This window comes from Ictalurus punctatus, chromosome 4 (genome assembly GCF_001660625.3).
Source record: "Ictalurus punctatus breed USDA103 chromosome 4, Coco_2.0, whole genome shotgun sequence".
NCBI lineage: Eukaryota > Metazoa > Chordata > Actinopteri > Siluriformes > Ictaluridae > Ictalurus > Ictalurus punctatus.
The window spans coordinates 26,890,579-26,912,203 of NC_071284.1; the positions used below are offsets into that span (position 1 = coordinate 26,890,579).

At 38.1% G+C, this 21,625-nt stretch overlaps 2 protein-coding genes across 3 annotated transcripts in view; both read left to right on the plus strand.

Moving 5' to 3' along the window:
* Window positions 1-4,934: 4,934 nt before the first annotated feature.
* meak7 (MTOR associated protein, eak-7 homolog) lies at window positions 4,935-11,217 on the plus strand. 2 transcript variants are annotated; one of them, XM_017465559.3, is made up of 8 exons: window positions 4,935-5,091; window positions 6,015-6,177; window positions 6,425-6,652; window positions 7,454-7,598; window positions 7,875-8,273; window positions 8,389-8,507; window positions 8,827-9,009; window positions 10,131-11,217. In XM_017465559.3, exons 2-8 carry the CDS (start codon window positions 6,019-6,021, stop codon window positions 10,245-10,247), a joined length of 1,350 nt encoding a protein of 449 aa, XP_017321048.1. In that variant the 5' UTR covers window positions 4,935-5,091; window positions 6,015-6,018; the 3' UTR covers window positions 10,248-11,217. The 2 variants fall into 2 exon arrangements, with proteins under 2 accessions (XP_017321048.1, XP_017321047.1); XM_017465558.3 differs by lacking the exon at window positions 4,935-5,091 and adding an exon at window positions 5,800-5,924.
* A 1,518-nt stretch (window positions 11,218-12,735) lies between these two features.
* Window positions 12,736-21,625, plus strand: part of plcg2 (phospholipase C, gamma 2) — a 32,958-nt gene continuing 24,068 nt past the window's right edge. The window contains exons 1-10 of the mRNA XM_017465551.3: window positions 12,736-13,027; window positions 16,092-16,289; window positions 17,100-17,249; window positions 17,492-17,585; window positions 19,467-19,514; window positions 19,600-19,684; window positions 19,811-19,894; window positions 19,992-20,035; window positions 20,158-20,230; window positions 21,496-21,597. Of these exons, the coding sequence (XP_017321040.1) occupies window positions 16,112-16,289; window positions 17,100-17,249; window positions 17,492-17,585; window positions 19,467-19,514; window positions 19,600-19,684; window positions 19,811-19,894; window positions 19,992-20,035; window positions 20,158-20,230; window positions 21,496-21,597 (858 nt within the window). The 5' untranslated portion in view covers window positions 12,736-13,027; window positions 16,092-16,111. The remainder of the gene's footprint in view (window positions 13,028-16,091; window positions 16,290-17,099; window positions 17,250-17,491; window positions 17,586-19,466; window positions 19,515-19,599; window positions 19,685-19,810; window positions 19,895-19,991; window positions 20,036-20,157; window positions 20,231-21,495; window positions 21,598-21,625) is intronic.

Here is a 21,625-nt window from a genome sequence, read left to right on the forward strand (position 1 = left end):
GAGGCTGAGTGAATGGGGAGAGAATGCTAGAGTGAATGGATCATTTCTCAATGCTCCTGTGTGACACTCAAGCCATGGCACAGTGCTTCTTTTGTCAGCAGCTAATGAGCTGAGCCACAAATCTCCAAATCGGTGCCGAGGCTTCGTCATCACCAAGGAACTGCTGCCAAAGCACAATCCAACGACCTGCTTTAACCACCATGTCCTAGAATTTCCCTGTAGCAAATACTGTTCAAATGGTGCCACTGACAGGTTTTGGTATTGCAACAACCAACATCACATTCTAAGAAAATATTAGTCAATTCTAGTCATGTCCATTAGTCAAGTTGCTTGTTTGGCAATCCCTATAGAGGATTTCATCTTAACCTTGTTTAAGTAATAACTTGACCTGAAACATGGCCTTAAAGCTTGTTTTTGTAGTTGGTGATCGGGCTCAGCTGGTCAGTAGTCAGAACAACGTCAGGAATTACAAACTAACCACTGACCTGATATAAATCCACTTTGACCTATAGAGATGTATATACGATTTCCCGTAGTTCTCGTTTAAATGTCACTACACCCACATTCACACAGTTGTCTCACTGCTCCTTTAATTAAGCCATAACTCTTGTGTGTATGGATCAATGAGCTTTATAAAATAGCTACTCATTTATTGATTCTACCTCCAATTTTAGCATGTTAATAAGACATGAAACATGTGTCCACGTGAAAGGTCGCAAATATCATTTAATAAGGTCATTTGTTTAAGGACCTAGAGGGATTCAATCAAATTGATGGACACTGCGGAATGCCATGATAAGTATTTTTGCGTCAGCCTCTGGAATAATCTTATATATTATTTATACTGTGTTTGTGTCTTAAAGTTCTGTCATTCAGTCTTTTACGGCTTGACTAGCGAGCCATGGTATTGTTATATGAAACAACAAGGGCATTTATCAGCAAATGAAAGCACATGTACACAAAAAAATGCGCCGTGCATTTACAAAGAACAGGTATGAATGTGTAAGAGATACTACACAGAGTTACCGCATACTACGATTTGTTCATGGTTCATCTAATGATGCTAATTGTAATGCAAGTACCCATGACGTGCTATAGCTTTGTCTTGTTTCAGCATTTCATCAAGCCATTCTTTGGGCGATGTAGTGAGAATGACTCATGTAGCCATGGATATAAAATCTTGGGCAACATATAACCTCAAGCAATGTAATTTCCAGAATTATCTAATAGACTGGCTTTGAGTGTTCTGTATTTTTTTTTTTTTGCTAATATGCAAGCAGATTAAATTACCTCAGAAAGGTTTGCAAGGCAAATGCTTTAACTATGACCTCTAAAGTTCAGCAATGAGACACGGACTTTGACACCTCAGTCATGCTTTAGTCACAGTACACATAACTACTCTTGAGACTCAACATATACACTCACACATAGAGTGCCTGTCACAGGGCTTATATAAAAGCCTACAGGAAACTGAATAAATAATAAATTCATACAGGCAGAGAATGTGTGGCCATGTGTGTTAAGAGTGTTTGGAAAAGTTCAACATGTAGAATGTTATTTGAGTTCCCCTGTTTAGAGCTGCAGTAAATTGTGGCGTTTGCTGATTGGTCAGTAGTGTTATATCCGCTGATGAAACAACAGACAGAAGATGAAGACAGCTGCGGGTATACAGTGTGTGTGGTTTGTGCGTGTCAGCACCTGTGCATGAATCTGCATATGTAATTTGTTTGGTGGTATATTGTGTTCTGCATGTTCCACATGAATGAATATGTGCGCGCAGGTTCTTTGTCATTTCCTGAACATTTGCTATGATAAAGACCTTTTACCATATACGGCAGTGAAGTGAAGGTGGCAGCGCGAGAGGAAAAGAAGAAGTGAAGAAAAAGAGACTACTCTCGTGTCTCAACTTGCACCTTGGTGCTGGTGTGGGTACTTTCTGTAAGGTTCCTGGCAGACTCATTTATTCTGTAAGGAGTGTTTTATGCGTCTATGTGCATGAACACAGCTGAAATGTTGCTACATTCTGTTAGGCCTGTGCTTGCATGACACATGCCTGAAAACAGATATGAAAAGTCAGTGTAGAAAAACCTAACCACTCAAGAAAACAGATATGAAAAGTCAGTGTAGAAAAACCTAACCACTCAAGCAAGACAGGCAGTAACCTACACACCTCAACATGTTAAAGGTTAATGCCCTGTTAACAACATAAAGTGGTAATGTTAATGCACTAGAGTTTCAGGATGTATTGAAAGAACGTTTAAGGAAATAGGAATGGGATAATAACTATGTAGAGAAACTTTAAAGCTAAAGAATATATATATATATATATATATATATATATATATATATATATATATATATATATATATATATATGTATATGTATATATACATATATATATATATATATATATATATATATATATATATATATATATATATGTATGTATATGTGTGTGTGTGTGTGTGTGTGTGTGTGTGTGAAAGTGATGAAAGGTAGGGCATTATCATGGGTGTACGTTGATACCTACAGGATAATATAATGTGTGGTCTAAGTTTCATAATATGCTGTGGGCTGTGCTTTGGAATCAGTAGCACTAAGAATATATTACTATAGCTGACTTATCTCTAGTTGTATATTTTGGTGTTTTGCCTAATTCAACATTTTCTGTTTCACTGCACTGTAACCACTGCATAAGTCTCAGATTGATATGTGGGCATGGTTAAAACCAGAGGCATTAGCTGGACTGATAATCATCCGGGGCTGAGCTCAGATTCTTGTCCATGAAAAAACTCTGAAAAACATGCTTCTAAATCGATTGTTTGCATGCATTTTTACCTCACATGTGAGGGCTAATTGGTTTAAAAAGGTGAAAATTGGACAAAAATGTGTATTTATCAGAAAACTTGCCTCATTGCAGGACTATCAGATGGATAAAATATAACATTTTTGGCTATCTAACATGACACTATGCTAGTTTGGTGTTGCTAGCCAAGCAGAGGAAAAGCTAACCTGTCATTGTATGGGTTTAGTTGCTACAGAGCCATGAAAAGTACATTATCTTTCCTTATGCTCTGCTCATATCATGTTCACGTAATTTGGACCTCTTATAGACGTTTACACACCTTGTTTTCCTGTTCAGCATCAGATGATGTTAGTGTTTCAATTTTAACCCCTTTACAGGTAAAAAAACAACAACAACAACAATAACAACATTTTTAAAAATATTTTTTAAATCGGTGTGTATCCAGTTTCCCCCTTACTGACTGTGTGAGCTAGCATTTGGCAGAATTGAGAGCTGACATCCAATAAGATACGAATGTTTCTAACTATTGTCCTGTAAATCCTGTCTGATTGGTCTTGCCTCCTTTGAATGAAGATATAAAATTACACACACAACACTCCGTTCACTGAAGATACAAAATCCTGAAGACACAACCCTGCCGTCTTCTTTGACTGACGTTCAATTACATAGTGACAAACCGCTCCAAGTGGAGAATTATCGGGGCTAAAGCCAGGTTACGCCCCTGGCTGAAATCCACAGATTGTATTTCCCTTTCCCAAAGAACTCTGCTCTGTGTGGTATAGCTGTTTCACTACGAGGTGATCAAGTTCATGCATTCTCATAGATTGTAGGTAGGATGTACACTAGAGCAGTTCACCAAAAATGAAACAGAAAGACTTGCACCTCTTTGTGGTGGGCATGCTTTGCAACATTACACTTACCACTGGTTTAAATATCTGCTAGGGCTTTTATGTATAGTATCTACAGTTAGGTGTAAAGAAACTTCAACACTATAATGGCACATAGGATGTGACTCTGTTTAATGCTTAAAACAGAAAAAAAAAACCCCTCAACATCAAGTAATAAAACCGTCAAAGAAGGTAATAATAAAACATAAAGGTACATTTATTATCCTATCACAACACATCCTATGTTGAAGTGTTTTATTCTCATTATAGCTCAGCATTTATAACAATTTGCCAACTAAAATAATTTCAATTTATTAATGAACGTCATACTTTTTTTTATCCATTTATAGTCACATTTAATCTTGCAGAACGCCCACGAAACAAGTTAGTTCGTTTTATCACTTGTTATAGCAGCTAATCCCTCACCAGTATCTCTTTTTTCCCTCTCTTTAAGTTACTAATACAAAAAAAAAAACCTGCTTGTCCCATTATTAATAAAAATGAAAGCGCAAACTCCTCTGTTCTGAAGACCCGTTGTAGAACAGCTTTACCTCCAACTGTTACAAAGTGTTAACACTGGAGACTTCTTTCATAAATGTGAAATAAAATCTTCTCACAAGAAAGCTCACAAGAATTCAACAGCATAGTGGTATAATTATAATTACAAGTATGGTTATTTCCCAGAAACATGGACCACCAACTAGTTCCTTATGAGGTGAGTGTAAAGATTGGAGCAGTATATACTGTGAACAGCGCTAAATCAGATGCTTTGTGGCAGGTGTAGACCTGCTGAGGCCTGGTCAACCCTCCTCAGCCAGCCTGCAGTTATATATATATATATATATATATATATATATATATATATATATATATATATATATATATATATATATATAGCCAGCAGGGAAGAGGGAATCAAGACATATATAAACAGATGTTCAGTTTAAGTCTTCAAAAGTGCTTCAGTGAGTATCAGTCAGTATTGGTTAGTATGAGTATGGATATTAGGTTGTGGCACCACTACTTCTCATCAATATTAATACCATGTCTGTAATTAATGCCACTTTTCACTTTATTCAATTGAATTAATTTCCCTCTAATTAAAGTTTGTACTGGAACATACTGAGATCTTATAGCCCACGTCTACTGCCTCTCACAATGCTAAGCTCAGCCCATCATCACGCCCAGTTCTCAACCATATCTCATGCCCTTAAAAGGCGCTTTTTCATCGCCTGCTGGTTTGAGGAAGAGCGCTGCAAACTCGAACAGGGTGCTCTGGGGACCGCTTGCACACGACCGCCCTCTTTCGGTGGATCTGAAGAATTGCACATGAACGGGAGACACATTCAAGCTTGTGTGAGCTGTTAATTGCCCATTTTCATCTTCATAAACATTGAGGTAGAGAAGCGACATATATTATATCTCTATTCATAATTGATTGAATATAATTGTATATTGTATAATTTGAAGTATCTGTAAGTACTTTTTGACAACTCATTTATTGTCGTGTTTATTGACAATTTATTATTTCGTACAAATATGATAGAATTTGTATTATCTAAATATTACCCATAAAAATCAGCTCTTATTTATTTAAGTATAAATCTATTGCAAAGCCTATACATTATTGTAATATATTCTATATAATGACTGCATTTTGTTAGTGATATCACTTACATGTTTTCCCTTTCTTTTACGATAATTCAATAATAAACACAACAAGGCAGTCCACGTTTAACAAAGGTCTTAAGAAAACATAGGACAGTATAACATAAAACAACAACAACAACAACAAAACATGATGCGGGGTCTTCTAGTAAATTAAGATTCTGGGTCAAATTAGATTTTTGTTTTAACATGTTTCCGGGTTTTATTTAAAATATAAATAAAATATAATACTATAATTATAACAAACATAAATTCCCATAATTCATTTGGCTTTTAATATGCATTAGACACTAAAAACTCAAGATCTCATTTCCGCGACGAGATAACAGACTGGACCAATCATAATATGGACACACGACAAACTGGTAAATGATTGGACGCTGTCTAGCCAATCACAATTGGGCTTAGATATGCAGCAGTTTCATTGGTCTTCCTAGAATGACGCGTCACGCGATCCCGGAAGTGAATCGTTCTGTTTACATCTAGCGCTGAAATGTGATCACGTGCTGCAGTTCCTGCTTTCAATATACTATTCATTTATAAGTATTTGGCACTGTCTTCAGGTATAAGCCTCAACACTTGTCAGTTTGCTCTCCACGAATCATAATCATGTAATGTGCTGTAGCATGCGTCTTCTTCGCTTTGCCCTTCAGGTCGATGGGAAACACAGAAAGCGCTGTAGTGCAGAAACGGCTGGTCCGGTTTCGTCCTGATGAGCGACCCGTCATTGAGGGGGTTTTTGACAGCCTTCAGAGCACCAGCAGCTCGTCTGTTCCTCCCGAAAAAGCGAAGGTTTTACACATAGACGCGCTCAAGGTTGGAATAAAACACCTGCAGCTGTTTCCAGTCCTGTATAGAAATACAGATACACAGCATCTTGCATGCGTGATGAGCATTCATGAACCAGTGTGATCTGTAATGAAGCAGCACTTACAAAATAGGAATTTTGCATTAGGAATTTGTCCCAAGTGGTTTACATAACATTCTGTACAAAATGATTTTTTTTCTTTCTTTTTTTTTAAAAAACTTATTTATTTATTTTTATTTTTTTATTTTTATGAAGATAACTATGGGTAAAATGGCTTCAGACTCGATGATTATGCGAGTCTTTGAGGGAATCTGCAGTATTGACCCAGGAGTGCTATTGCCACCTGGTGGTGGGGTAAGTCGAGAGCAGCTGGTGATCTTCCTGGCAGATGCTCTTCGGGGCACAGCAGAGGAGAGAGCACCGCTCGTCATGGCGATGGCACACGGGACCAAAACAACAGTTACGGCTGATCAGATAAGAGAAGTGAGTACGAGTATGGGCTGGTGCTTCAAAAACATTGTCCAAATATTGTCCTCCATCCCCTGTGTAGTTTTTCACATGGCTCATTGAAGGCACATATATTCTTTGGGGTTTCTTGAGAATTTGCGGAGGCATTGGGGAAGAGCTGTGTGCTTTGTTTTGTTGTCCCACACTGATGATGCCATTGTATGATCTGGAAACAGCTTAGTGCTTTAAACTGTTTAAACTCTGAGAAATTCAATAATAAGAAGTAAAAAAGATTTTTCTGTGATTTTGTTGAAAAGCCCAAATCAATTCAAATAGATAGATAAGCAATAGTGAGTAAATATAATTTATTAATAGAGGAGCACGGTGGCGTAGTGCTTACCACGTTTGCCCCGCACCTCCAGGGTTGGTGGTTTGAATCCTGCCTCCGCCCTGTGTGCATGTTTGCCTGATCTCCCCATGCGTTGGGGGTTTCCTCTGGGTACTCTGGTTTCCTCCCTCAGTCGAAAGACATACGCTGTAGGCTGATTAGCATTTCCAAATTGTCCATTGTGTGTGAGATTGTGCCCTTTGATGGGTTGGCACCCCATCCAGGGTGTCCCCCATCCTGTTCCCCAAGTTCCCTGGGATTGACTCCAGACTCCCCCATGACCCTGTGCAGGATAAGTGGTTTGGAAAATGGGTTGTTTATTAATAATGATTTTGATATAATTAGTTTTTTATATATATATATATATATATATAAAGCATAGTAATTTCTTTTGATAGAAAATCATTTGTGGCGACGTTTGTGTTTTCTATTTCACATCTTATTTACAGTTTTTAGAGGACTTGGTTTCAGCTGTAGTTCAGACTCTCACACACAGAGGACGCCTGCGAGGCTGGAGACCAGATCGCATGGGCCACGGTGCTCAGGGGGTGACACTTTTGGCTGAGCAGTTGTGCTCTGAGTTAAAAACCTCAGGTTAGTAATAACACTTGAAATTGTTTGACTTGTATTTAAATATTGCATTAAATTATGTGTAAATAATTACACTAAAGAGTCAATGAAAAAGTTTATAGCTGGCACCTAAATTTAAATAATAAGATTTCTGTATGCTGTATTTTAGTATTTTAGACATGCAGGGTTTACCAGGATAATGTCTTTTAAAATAGACATGAATATTTGATAAATGTGACTTATTGATTAAACACGCGTTAATACATTTGATCTGACTGATTCTCCTGTTCTTTCCTGTAGATCAGAACATGTGTGATGTTGCTTGTCTCGAGGACTGGCTATTTCGAGTCTCAGGTGTGTCCACATTCCTGGAGCTCCTGATTGGTGAAGGTCTTAATGTTGGATTGACCTCACGCCCACCCCCTACTCTGCTGCCCCAGTGCCGAGCAGCTCCATGGACCGAGCTGCGCTGTGTACTGGATATACCACTACTCATGTTCCTGACCTCACAGCTGCCTGCAGGACACACTGCCCCCTGGAGGCTCTTGTTTTCCACCGATCTACACGGTGAAAGCTTTACCCGCCTTGTTGGAAATTGTAAAAACCGGGGCTCCACTGTGTTACTGGTGAAAGACACCAAGGGCCACATATTTGGGGGCTTTGCTTCTCACAACTGGGAGATCAAACCTCAGTTTCAGGGTGAGTGACAGGAAAAGAGCCGCCAAACTCATACTGACCGTGTCTTCTGAAGAACTGTGTTCCAGGTTATGCTTTTTCATAATTATCAATGCATTCTCGTTTCCTTTATTTGTAGGTGATTCCAGGTGCTTCCTGTTTTCTGTGTCACCGTCTATGCGAGTGTACACATGCACCGGCTATAACCAACACTACATGTACCTGAACCAGGGCCAGCAAACCATGCCCAATGGTCTGGTGAGACTATACATCACTTTGTGTCTTCCAGCTCCATAATGGCTCAGCAACAGTTTAAGATCTCCTTCAGCAACATAAAACAAAATATTTAAATTAGTCTTTGTAGCACCCCATGCTCTTTCATTAAAAAAAAAAGATGTAGAACATGCAACCAATCAGGACATAGAGACGTTTCTCTTCACCTGTCAATCATGTTGCCTGTTGCTTGCTCTCCCATTCAGGGGTTTTAGCGTAGGCATACATTTTAAGGGCTTTGTATTCTTGAAAATCAATGACTATACCCGTAACAGCAATATTATTTATTGCTGTCTGATTCTAGGGTATGGGTGGACAGCACGGATACTTCGGTTTGTGGTTGGACAGCGATTTTGGCCATGGTCACAGTAGGGCTCGTCCACGGTGTACCACGTATGGTAGTCCTCAACTCTCAGGGGATGAAGACTTCACAGTGGACACAGTAGAGGTGTGGGGAGTTGGCGTTCCCCCTGAGGAACAGGAACAGGTCAGTGACATGCCTGCAGTATTATCATTAACAACTGATTTATTTCTCACTTCTGTTCACACTTAATTAGGGATGCACAATGAATCATATTTGAATTATGATCCCAAATTTTGTCTGCCAACATTATTTATCCTTATACTATAGCACTGTTGAATTCTCTAATATGCTTGGTCAGATGGTATTGATTAATTTTCTATAACAGCAGCTCTGACAGTAGTGCCGGCTACAAGGTTTATATTAATGCGCTCTGATACTTTGTCATTTTTATCATAAGAACTTACTCGTGGACTTGTGTGGTGGACGCACCACAGAAACCGACTTAAGAACGTGTGAAGTTGTTGTTATGGAGAAGTTTTCTAAGAGGAGATGTTTAGAATTTTTGGAAGGAGTCTCCAGCATCTGTGTTTTGTCAGTGGTGAAGCTCTGACTTTAGGCTTTACGACGCCGCAAAGTCTTCAGGACTGTTATTAACTTTACGAGAGGGGAAAAAAAGGAGAGACCGGTGCTGCTCAAACATAAATAATAACAGGAACTCATTTCTTTTATCCAAGAGGAATAAAATACTTCAGAAACTGCTGTTATAGGAAAATAATCAACTTCATGGGTGGTAACAGGGTAGTCGCATCAGACTACTGTCAATGATTATTTTCCTACAACAGCACGTCTCACAGTAGCTTATTCCTTTCGTAATCAAATATGATATTGGTGAGCGTAACTATAGCTAGCTAATTAGTTAACATATGCATACTGTGCTGGCTTATCCATCATTCATTGTTAGTCACTTAATATGACTAAAAACCATACTTATTTTTATCCATAAAATGGATATTTCTATAAATATTGCTAATTAATATTTTAGCTATTATTTTACAGCCCTACAGACCTTATCATGCCAATTAGTTTTTTTTTCTTATTTGTACGATATCTTTGTTAATTCATTCATATTCAGTGATCAGTTTGTCTTTCCTTTAATTGTTTTGTTTATTCTTGCTTAGTTATTGAATGATAAATGTTTCATCTTTCAGATGTAATAGTTTTCTAAGTTTGTGTGAATTTGGAAATCTTGGCAAATCTGTTCACGTGGAAGCTTACAACCTCGGCGTTTCCTGTTCTATTTACAGGATGAGAACAAGAAGAGTGTTCTCGACACGGATCTTGAGGTGCAGGCTATAATGGAGATGACCGGGAAAACCCTGCACAGCCAAGGTCTCAGAGAGCCACAAGAAGATGATGAATGAGGAAGAGAGAATGAACAAAGACGAGACAATGGATGGATTTTGCAACAAAAAACAAAACACTGGTGCTGCTTTTAGATGGGGGTGGGGGGGGGTGGTGGTGGTGGTATGTATGCTGCGTCCCAATTCGAATACTTATACTATGCACTAAAGGTTTGTACTCCTTTTTGTGAAGGAAAAGTACATAGTTTTGAGTATGCAATTACTGGGACATACTAACACGTCATGTTATGGAAGTGAACATTATTGCCTAGTTACACACACTGTCACTGTAAACAATCGCCTCGTTGCATTTCAGCTTTTCTTCATTCATTCATTATTGCTTATATAATTTCTACTATAGAATTTAATTTACCATTCCCTTGACTTATTTTCTATTTATATTTAGTGCTTAACATTTAAGTTTTTACACTAAAATACTAAAGATTCATCACTGACGTTCGAAGTTGAAGGACGAGCATCACTCGTCCGCCATGTTTGCAGGTTGAATTTGGCAAAGCAAACAGTTACAAAAATCCTAGTCCATCGTGCAAAGAGTTGTGAACAATATTATCTGATCCACGGATCCACACTTTGGAAAATGTACCATAAAGAGTAGACGCCCAGGTACCCTTGGGATACTCATTTCAACACACCACAATTTAGGACACACCAATTCTAATCTCGGATACTATGTAGGACAGATAATAGGCGAATTGGGACACAGCCGTAGTCTTTATACTCTTCCTATAATTTATGTGACATGGACGGTGCTGTGTGTTACAAATTATGAAAGAAACTGGACAGGAAATGAGTCAAGATGTACAATATGTAGAAAGATATATAAATATTGTTGATGTTGTCTTGTTTATTCATAAATTAATAGAGCTGGTTTCCATCTACATGAGGAAAATGCAGAGAACATTACAGTATGAAGCCCTGATCCATTATTGATTAATGATTAATGTAGTAATAAATACGTTTGGTTACACTATTCTGAGGAAAAATCCACCTTGAATGACTTGTACATTCATCTTCATCATTCACATGCGATCTTCAGTGGCATCCAAGATTGACTTTATAATGAAATTCTAAGTTGAGTAAAAAAAAAAAAAGTTTTAAAACTTCTTTCATCGACAAGTCTGTTTTCACTTTGGTTAATGGTTTCATCCATTACCCAGAATGCCACAATTTGTTTGCTGTTTCCACAATTTCTAAGATGAATTTCTTATCAATATGACAAGCAGTGTCTCCTTGTGACGTCAGTGTTTCAGGCAACCACAAACGTCTTGTGGGGAAAAATTTATATACAGCACCAACCCATCAATTACAACCAGAATCACTAAATACGTCCCAAAACATTTCAATATAAACATATTTAATGTGTCTCAGTGTGGACGTTTCCTCTAAAGGAACCTATGCTTATGCATTTCAATGTGTTGCAGAGTAAAAGTGTTTTATAACCAAAAAAGAAAAATAACGATTTCATCATTCTTGAAGGAATTCACAGGTACATGTACTAGACAAAGCTTACACAATGTAATGTCTTTTTTCTTTGTTTTCCTTTTTTTGTAGAGGTTAAATGTGATTCCTATCTAACTGCTGTGAAATGTCACCACCCACATCTGACTGTCACAGTTTCCAGCCTCACACACAGGGGGAAATGTTCAAGCTTTCATTCTTTTTGTTTACTTAAATATTTGACAGCGGATTAATCTTTAATTATTTGACACACTACAGACAGTTCTCCAGAAACCAGTGCAGTTTCCTTATGCACATACACACATATATATCCATACAGTGCTCTTTCACTTTCCTATGTTAAAAACACACACAAAGATGAGTTGTTGGTTTATTTATTTAAAAAAAAAAAAAAAAAAGATTTATATCATAATTCCAAAGCCTAATCTGCATCATTTACACTTCATTCAAGTGTTTATTTTCTGTAAAATTATTTAGCTTCACTAGCTCCAGCTTTGCTCCAATGCAAATCAGAGGAAAGTGACGTTAGATAGGCAAATCTTGGGTTTCCGCACTGAGCTCACATTTACATTCGTGTTTTCGGTGATCTTCCTGCCACCACATTTACATTATTTTCTACAGAGTATTTTCTACACAAGTGTGTGAGCTGTCTTGTCCAACTTGTAAACTAATTCCCTTTTGCCTCAACCCTACATTTGTGTTTCTTTCCCTGCAGCCCGAGGGGGCTGATAACAGGTGCTTTCTTTTTCACCTCAGAGACTGAGAGACGCTTCACAGACCGTGTGCTTTGACTTGATTCAACATATCACAGGACACATTGTTTTAAACTTCATGAGAGATTTATCAACATCATCATCATCATCATCATCATCATCACTATTATGTTTTCTTAAGAAAAAAAAGCCCTGAAACTAAACCGTACGCGCAGCTTTCACCCTCCTCAGAGGTTTATTTGCATCGATAGCATCTTCGCTTCCGTGTCTTTTTATTAAGGTTATTGGCCACGTCCCAAACCGCACACTACCGTACTTAATAGTATGTCACAACTCAATGTCAGTTCACTTTGTTTTGACACACTATTTAGTACAGTAGTATAGGCTCAGGGACGGAGCTTATAAGGCTTACTTCCTTGTGTTTGGAGAATAGAGGAACTGAGCATTTTGCTCAACTAAGCTGGTAGAAAAAAAAAAAAAAAAAACCCTGTGTGTGTGTGTGTGTGTGTGTTTAAACCAACTTTTGCAGCTTCTTCCTGAATTTAAAATGTGAATTGTGTGTTGAAGAGGACTCGACTTCGACGTGAGCGGTGTTTTCCTTGGACGTGGGTAAGTTTTTAATTGATTAATTGCGGTATAGGGGAGTGGGGTTACTGTAAAAGGGGAAGAAAAATTTTTTTTTTTTTTTTTCCTTCTTCAGTACATTAGATTTAGGTCGCTGAGTATAAAGTGTACTGAACATGGAGAGGGCGAGGACACTTTTAAAAAATCTATCTATTTATTTATTTATTTTTGTCGGGGGGGGTAAAATGATATATAGGAAGTAGATAGAGGTGTATAAGATGTTATGGAAAGCGGTTCAGAGAACATTCATGACCTTAAAGCCGGTTCTGGTTTCCTTTTACTTAACACTTTCATCGGAGACACTAAATATCATGGAAGAAATTGAGTTTAAAATCTTTTTTTTTTTAAACAAACAAACAAAAAAAACCTACAAAACAAAAAACATCGCATTAAACAAAGTGGGTACTGTACACAGTAAGCTCCAAGACAGTGTGATGTCTTGGAGGAAAATCATCTAAGGTGTTCATTTGCATGGGATATGAAATATATCTGGAGTTATTTCTATTGGTCCTTTTTATACACATTCAAATGCATCATCTTTTAAGATGCATGCACACACAGCCTGGAAAAGATGACCGACATGAGGGATTCGGACAGGACCACAATCCTAGAGATCCCATGCACAATTAATCCCGTCTGAATAAGGCTTAAGTCTAAACTCTGAACACGGCCACAGCTCAAATCTGATGGCACCTGATCTCAGGTATAACGGGGAGCTATTCACAATTAAAATGCTGCACAAGCATCCCAAAAGAAATGACAGTTGGGCTCATAATACACAAGTCATTGCCATAACTGATCCTTATGCACCTAAACTCACCCACACTTGTCCTGTGTGATTAGATTTCGCTGTGTTTCCTTGTTATATGGACACCAGAATGAGCAGTTCTTTTTTGCACAGATGTACTGTTTGTAGGCCTTTTTTTTTTTTTTAAGCACAGTGTGGTGTGTTTAACTGGAAGTATCCCGCATATCTCCTCTGTTAACTATATAGGGCTGTGGTTTTCAAAGTGAAGTCAGTGAAGCACTACTCCCCCCCCCCCCCTCCCCCCTCCTAATGCAGTAGCGGAAATCATAACTACAATTATAAGCTAAATTTTTTGACTGGTTTGACTCGGAACTTGAACCATTGGAAATTTCAGAAATCAAAACCTCGATGGCTCAAATCAGTCACTCACTCACTTTTCAATTAGTGAAATATCCAGGTCAGGGTCGTGGTGCATCCAGGATTTACCCCAGGAACATTAGGCCTGAGGCAGATACACACACTCAGACATTCGTTCAAACCTAGGTTTTAGAGTAGCCGATCAATCTACCGGCATGTGGAGAACATGCTTAGAACCCGCACACAGACAGTAACCCGAACTCAGGATCGAACCCGGGACCCTGGAGCTGTGTGTCAGCAGCACGACTTGCTGTGCCTACGGCTCTAATGAGTAGCCCAAATACAGTATTATTGTTCATTTTGAAGATTTAGTTGTATTACTATTCATTTATTAGATGTGCTGCATTGGTTTGTGCAATTTATGTTGCAGTTTAAAAAGTTATTGGCTGCAAAAAAAATGGCATATATGTATATATTGTGCAGAAAATAGTGGCATCGATAGCATAGGGGAGATGCTTGGGTTTTAGCAAAAAGCCCCTAAACTCCTGGTTTATTAAACAGTGTTTTATCTTAAAGCGTATTATTCAGTAACTACTACAAATTATCCAGTAACTATAGTGAAATTCATTTTTAAAAAAAAAATTAGTTTGCCATACATAGAGAATACAACAGAGAATAATGAAAGTATGGCTCTGCCGATGAGTCACTGGAGTTTAAGGGACACACATAGGCCCAGGTCAGGTCCATTCTTTCTGTCTCACTCTATTTCCTCCTTCACTGATGACACTGGTTTGTGTCTATTAATCGTATTAATGTACAACTGAGTGCACTTATTTTTATAAGTTCTTGCACGCTTGGAACAAAATGATGTCAAACAATGATTATGTAGCATTTAGTGTGTAAGGTTTCCCAGATGTTTGTTCATTATCGCAAGTAACAAAACAAAACCCAAATCGAATTATCTATGTTACTAGTGATATTAATAGAAAAAAAAAAAATCTTTTTTTCCCACACATTGTAAAACACTTTTTCCTGATATCTGTTATAAGAGTTTATGCACTGCTTTTTTTTTCATTGCTTTTGCCTTGTGTTTTGGATTGTAGTCTTGTTGCTGAATACACCCACATTTCATCTGTAACTTCTCGTAAAACTGAATTTTTTCAATAGATACATAACTGGCGAGGGGTGTTGGAAACCTTTGCACTCAAACGCATGTGAAGATATTTCTTAACAGGTTTTTTTCTCTCTGACTTTATCGCTCTCTCACTCTCTCTCTCGCTGTCTCTTGCTCTGACAAGGAGAGTTTTTTCTAGAGGCACAGTGTTGAATTCACTGGGTTAATGCTTTACTAAAGCTGAAGGACTCTAATCCCCCAACTGTATGGGACTTCACAGTTTGATATTCTCTTTCATTTGCAATGCAAACGTGTGTTGTTGTATGGAACAGCGCCCCTGCCTGCTTTGCCTGTCGTGGTTAAGTATTAGGAAAAACAGACATTTATAACTTTCACAGTAAAGAAAATTATACTGTTTAATTATACCCGACAAAGAGCTAGCTGTCTACTGCTGATATTCTTCCTTTCAGTTTGTCTTTGTGTGTGGTATAAATTACCTTTACCGTCAGTCTCACAAGCCACAAAGGCCAAAATGTCACAAGTGGGCATGTTAAAACAATACATGCAGAGCATATGCAATATTAGGGTTTTTTTTTCCCTCTCAGTAACATACCCTAAGTGTTGCTTTGTCAGATATTTCAGAACTGCCCATTGCCCAGAATTGTCTGAGAAACTGCCCTTTTTTTTTGCATCATCAGTCTTTAAACTGCAAAGCAAGCAATGCATGGTAAGTATATGTCTTAAATGTATATTTACAGAGCTCATGCATCTGTGTGTGTGTGTGTGTGTGTGTGTGTGTGTGTGTGTGTGTGTGTGTGTGTGTATAACAGGGAGTGTGCCAGAAGCCAAAATGGCAGGGCGACACGTAGAACTGACGGAGTATCAGAAAAGTCTGATAAAGCGCTACCTCGAGAGTGGCATCATAATGACGGTGTACAGGCAGAAAATGGAGAGGCTGAGTGTACAGGTCATTATGGAGACCAAGCAGGTGGCGTGGACGCGTGTTGCTGGCAAAACGGATGGAGTGTGTGAGTAACTCATCCTGGACTTAACTAGAACTGGACCTGAGTCTTGATTTAGCTGCAGTGTGGATCAGAGTAAAGAAGAATAGTTCATTTTCAGGCAAGGACACTTACCGAAATTCTATCTAGCTGGATGTGTATCTAGACTGACTTGTTCAATCAGGTGTGTTAAAGCATAGAGCAACACAAACTCTGCCCTCAAGGGCTATTACTAATATCAAGCATAAGACAATTTCATTCAGTTTAGTTTCATATTATTTCTTCTGTAGCTAAATAGAAAAGAGACCCCATAAACACAGCTTAGTATTTTGTCTCATCATTGTTCGCTGTTTTTGATAGTGTGTTTAGTTTAATGGCTGTCATTATAGTATTAGTTGGTGTACACACATTAGTTGGTTATAACACCTAAAATTTCACACCTTTACCACCATCACCCTCTCTCATTGTCTGTTCTCAGCCATCTATTTACTTTGACATTTTTATCTCCCTTCTTCACTAAATGTGTCTTAAACCTTAAACCCCTGTTTTCTGTCCCTAGTGTGTAATTATACACTGAGTCCTCTTATAACTGTCTCATGTTTAGTCTGTAGTACAAGCCTTTTTTATTGAGTATTTATCTGTTAAATGTTTCCAATTAGTTGATATTAGGAATTCCTAACTAAGAGGATATTAGGACATTTTTAATTTGGATAGATTGGCTGTTTTTATTTGATTCAATTGGGAGGGTTATAAATGATGGCATGTTAAATTTATTGTTTGTATGCGGTTTGCTATGTGATTATGATCCTCACTAAAATCCGTCTCGGTGTTTTGTAGTGGACCTGTCAGAGATCCGTGAGATACGTCGAGGAAAAAACTCCAAGGACTTTGAAAGATTTAAGGACAGCAAGGACAAGCATGCGGACAACACGTGTTTCACGATTTTCTACGGCTCCCAGTTTGTCCTTAATACCCTGAGCCTGGGGGGTGAGTGTGTCTTCATGGCCTCAATGCAGCGCTCAACACAGGGCTGTGCGAATCATCTCCAGACATCACTGACGTCTTTTTCTGAATGCTATTGTTTTATTATATTCAGTGCACTGGAATGACATTTTAACATCACAACAGTGGCATGCAATGAAATGTATGCACATCTATATGCCATTTCAAATCAATAAGTGGAACGAGTTGTAATGAATCTGAATGTGATTGTGTGTGTTGTTTTATAGTGGACACAGTAGAAGATGCGGAGAAATGGCTAAAAGGACTGGAGCTGCTTAGAGAAGAGACAGTGCATGCTTATACACCTGAGATTATAGAAAGGTATGTTTATATGTGTACATTTATACTGAATTGCCAGTTCATTAAGGAACATCTTCCTTGTAGCTACATTTTATCAGGTGATTACTAATGAGCATTATTGAAAAGAGACCACCGTAGGATCACCACTAAGCGGACAATGTTGAAGATTTTCAGCACAGCATTGCTACTGACTATGCTAGTTAGTGGCATCTTAGTGGTTCTGGTGCTAGTACGTGTATCAAATACATCAGCAACTTATTTTGGGTAACTTACTGACACGCTTACCATGCTCTACTATCAGATGTTGTTATCAAAAACTGTAGCTCTTTTTGCTATTTATCTTCATCCTTGCAAAATTCGTGTTGTTATCCTTGAACTTTTTTTTCCCTCAGTTGAACCCCTTCAACTTGTATTATTATATAAGTTCTCTTTGAGATTTTAATTATGTTTATTTTAAAATGCCAACATCCAGGAGTATTCAGCTATTTTTAATGCTTTACCATTAATGATTAGTTCATGGCTATAAATGGTGCACTTATATAGCGCTTTTATGCTAAGTGATTTACACTGTGTCTCATTCACCCATTCACACACACACTGATGGTAGCAGAGCTGCCATGCAAGGCGCTAACTTGCCATCGGGAGCAACTCGGGGTTCAGTGTCTTGCCCAAGGACACTTCGGAATGTGGAGTCATGCGGGCCGGGAATCGAACCACCAACCCTTCGATTAGTGGACCCGCTCTACCAACTGAGCCACAGCTGCCCCTAAGACAATTGGAAGCTTTTATTTATATACACTTATTATTTTATATGTGATCTTTTTTTTTTAACAAACTTAGTTGGCACTTTTTCCCAAAATATATATAAAAAAACATAGTTTTTTAAACCACTGTGACTCTGGGCAGTATAAAGCAGTTATAAATGAATGGATGCTGTAAATGCGTTGCGCAAAGCCTCTTGAGCAACCTGTACACTCCCTTGATAATGAATTGTCAAGACGCATACTGTATCTGACAAGCCTGTATTAAAGTAAAATCTGCAACGACTTTCTTGTCCCGATGAGTAGAAGTGCAGATATCTGTTTTGCATACTTCTCTGTCCATTTAACAAGTCATGTTATCATTTCACTAATGATACCAGAAAGGGTAAATAAATGAATAAGTAAAAATCCCTTTTTGACTTCTCTTGCTCTTCCTGTAGTTACTCTCTGGTCCGTTGAGCTTCCTGCACATAAACAATTTACAGAAATGCGTGCGATTGGATAGGCTGCAACAGACTAGGAAACTGAAATCATTGAACTACAGACAGGTTTTTGTTTTGACACATTGATTGCTTCTTCAACGGTATGTTTATTTGTTTTTTTGGATTTTTTTACAGCTGGGTTTGGCAAGTGAAATACTTTGTTGGGTCACGTTCAGGACCACGGTCCACCATTTGACGGCCCCTGCACTAGTGATTTGCAAACCCCTTGTTTGGGTAACTCTGCTGTAGGGGCTTAATTAGTATCAGTTTCAGACCACAGCATCGGTGTTGGGTTGTATGTTTCATTGCCAGTCAATTCTTAAATTATCAGCCATGCTGTTTAAAACCTCAGAATCCAGGACCAGTCACACCTCCATTTTACTAAAGTGTCAGTATCATTATTGTGCAGAAAATAGTTCACAAGTCAGATAATATCTGGTCAGCCATTGCCATGTGGTCTTCTAATGGTTGTGGGAGAATGAGAATGAAAAGTTGTACACAGCAGCAGATATGCTACAGGTAGTAAGTGCATGCATGCAAAATGACCTATTGTAGATTTAGCTGATTCAAAGCCAGGGAGTGTAGCACATACAGACTGAGTATAAATACTCACACTGCCTCTGTTCATGCACTGACGGTGAGCTTTTTCTCCCATGTAGTTGGCTGCGGAAGCAGATGTACTCTATTGATCAGACCAAGAAAAACAGGTATTATTCTCCCACTTAATTGCCCTCTTGTCTTATGATTTCTATGTTAAAATTTGCACTGAGGAAATGCTGCCTTATTCTACAGCATCACTCAGAAGGAAGTCAAGTCTCTGCTGAATCAGAGCAACTTTAAAGTGCCTGGAGGACGATTTCTGAAGGACAGATTCATGGTATTAATACACCATATATTCAAAGCATGGAGCCACCCTTAACATCTCAGAATCCGCTGATGCCGACTTGCAAAAATATCTTAAACTCCTGAACAAACTGACTGTATATTTGCGTCCTGTTTCCAGGCCGTTGGAGGGAAGAAAGACATCCTTGACTTTGAGCAGTTTCATAAGTTCTACAATGAGTTAATGTTTGAAAACCAGAAGACGGTGAGTGTGACACTTGATTTGTAAGTCATTCACTTTAAACCATGCACTTTTATGTGTCGATCTAAAGCATGTGTACTGCATTGCATATGTTTATTAGATATTGGATGAGTTTAAAAGGGAGTCCTGTGCCTTCATCATGGGGTGAGATGCTGTCCCTCATTTTATTTTCCTCACCAAACATCATAATAAAGTGTGTGTTGGTTGTATATTAGCCTGCAGTTCTTGTGTTGTCTGTGGTTTTAATGGGAATGTTGTGTTTGTAGTAACACAGAAAGGCCAGATTCCTCTGCAGTTCTCCTATATGACTTCCAACGATTTCTTCTCTATCAGCAAAAAGTAAGAATAATGTATGAAGAATAAATCTTCATATACGTGATGATATAAATGATCTTTATTTAAATCTTCATAAAGTCCTCATTCACAACTCCATATGTTTTAAATTCCACTGAAATATTAATTGCCTCTTTTGAGTGACCAGTGATTTAAAAATAAATTGCTATTTGACAGATATAAGCTGTTCCATTGATTTGGTCGCCTTTATAGACCTTTATAGACTTTATAGTGATTATGGGGCAGAATACTCACCACCTCATTTAGCTCCATAGAATTATTATTGCACTTAGTGGTCAAAAATAGGAACTGCAGCAAGCACTAATAGAGGCCCATTAGAGCAGGGATCACTTTTCCCCATGCTCGCTCTATGAATGTTTTCTTTTGCATAGGGAAGGGACAGAAGACAGGATAGTTAATGATAATGCCTGATCTGTTTTCATCTGGCACCCTGTGAAACCACACCTGATATTGAATTTCTTTAAAAAAAAATTCATTTGAACTTTCTGGTCTCTGCTTTCATTGAAAACTAGTGTACATAATTAGTTTGTTCAAATCCATCTTGTTGGCTCTCAACTAGAGCTGCAACAGCTAATCGATAATAATTGATTATGAAAATCGTTGTCAATGAATCGCATTATCGTTTAGTTGGTCTGCGCTTGGTACATTTACTCATTATGTTACTTATATGTAAGTATTTATGCTTTGCTTTTTATGGGTATAAAAAAAAGGCACAGAATTAAACCACAGTCCTAAAACAATAATATATATTCTGGTGTGTGTGTGTGTGTGTGTGTGTGTGTGTGTGTGTGTGTGTGTGTGTGTGTGTATTGTGTTCTTTTCTGTTTTATATAATTGGACAAACAGTTGACTAAAGTTTTAGTATGAAGTTTATATTTGTAACACTCAGTTTGTGGGTTTTATTTTAAATAAACAAAAAAATGGTACTGAAACTTTGCCCCCCCCTCAAAAATAGGAAATAGGAAAACTTTACCCCCCCCCCCATCCCAGCCAGCTGATTGATTATGAAAATAATCGTTAGTTGCAGCCCTACTCTCAACTGCCTATTACAGGTTTACTCACCAGATAGTAAGCTATAGCATAAATCAAGTGCGATAGCCTCTTGACTTCATATTTTTTGAGGCTATGTAATTATTTAATGTTGTCCTTCCCTATCAAAACCTATGGCCATGAAGCGCTTCAGATTAATTGTGATTTTAATGTGAATGTGATTTTAAAATAAGAATTCATTTTTAATGCTTGTTCTGCAGGAGACTTGGGCTAACAACACAAACCAGGTGCGAGAGCTGATGACCACTTTCATCGATGACACCATGAGAAAGACCAACGATCCAGAATTCACAGTCGGGGAGGTACAAAATCTTTAAGTTTATTTATACC

Excerpts from the sequence above, each read along its gene's own strand:
- meak7 (XM_017465559.3), top strand. The coding sequence starts at position 6,019 with ATGGGAAACACAGAAAGCGCTGTAGTGCAGAAACGGCTGGTCCGGTTT. Across the intron at positions 7,599-7,874 it reads CTCTGAGTTAAAAACCTCAG|ATCAGAACATGTGTGATGTT; the intron begins GTTAGTAATAAC and ends TCTTTCCTGTAG. Across the intron at positions 8,274-8,388 it reads GATCAAACCTCAGTTTCAGG|GTGATTCCAGGTGCTTCCTG; the intron begins GTGAGTGACAGG and ends CTTTATTTGTAG.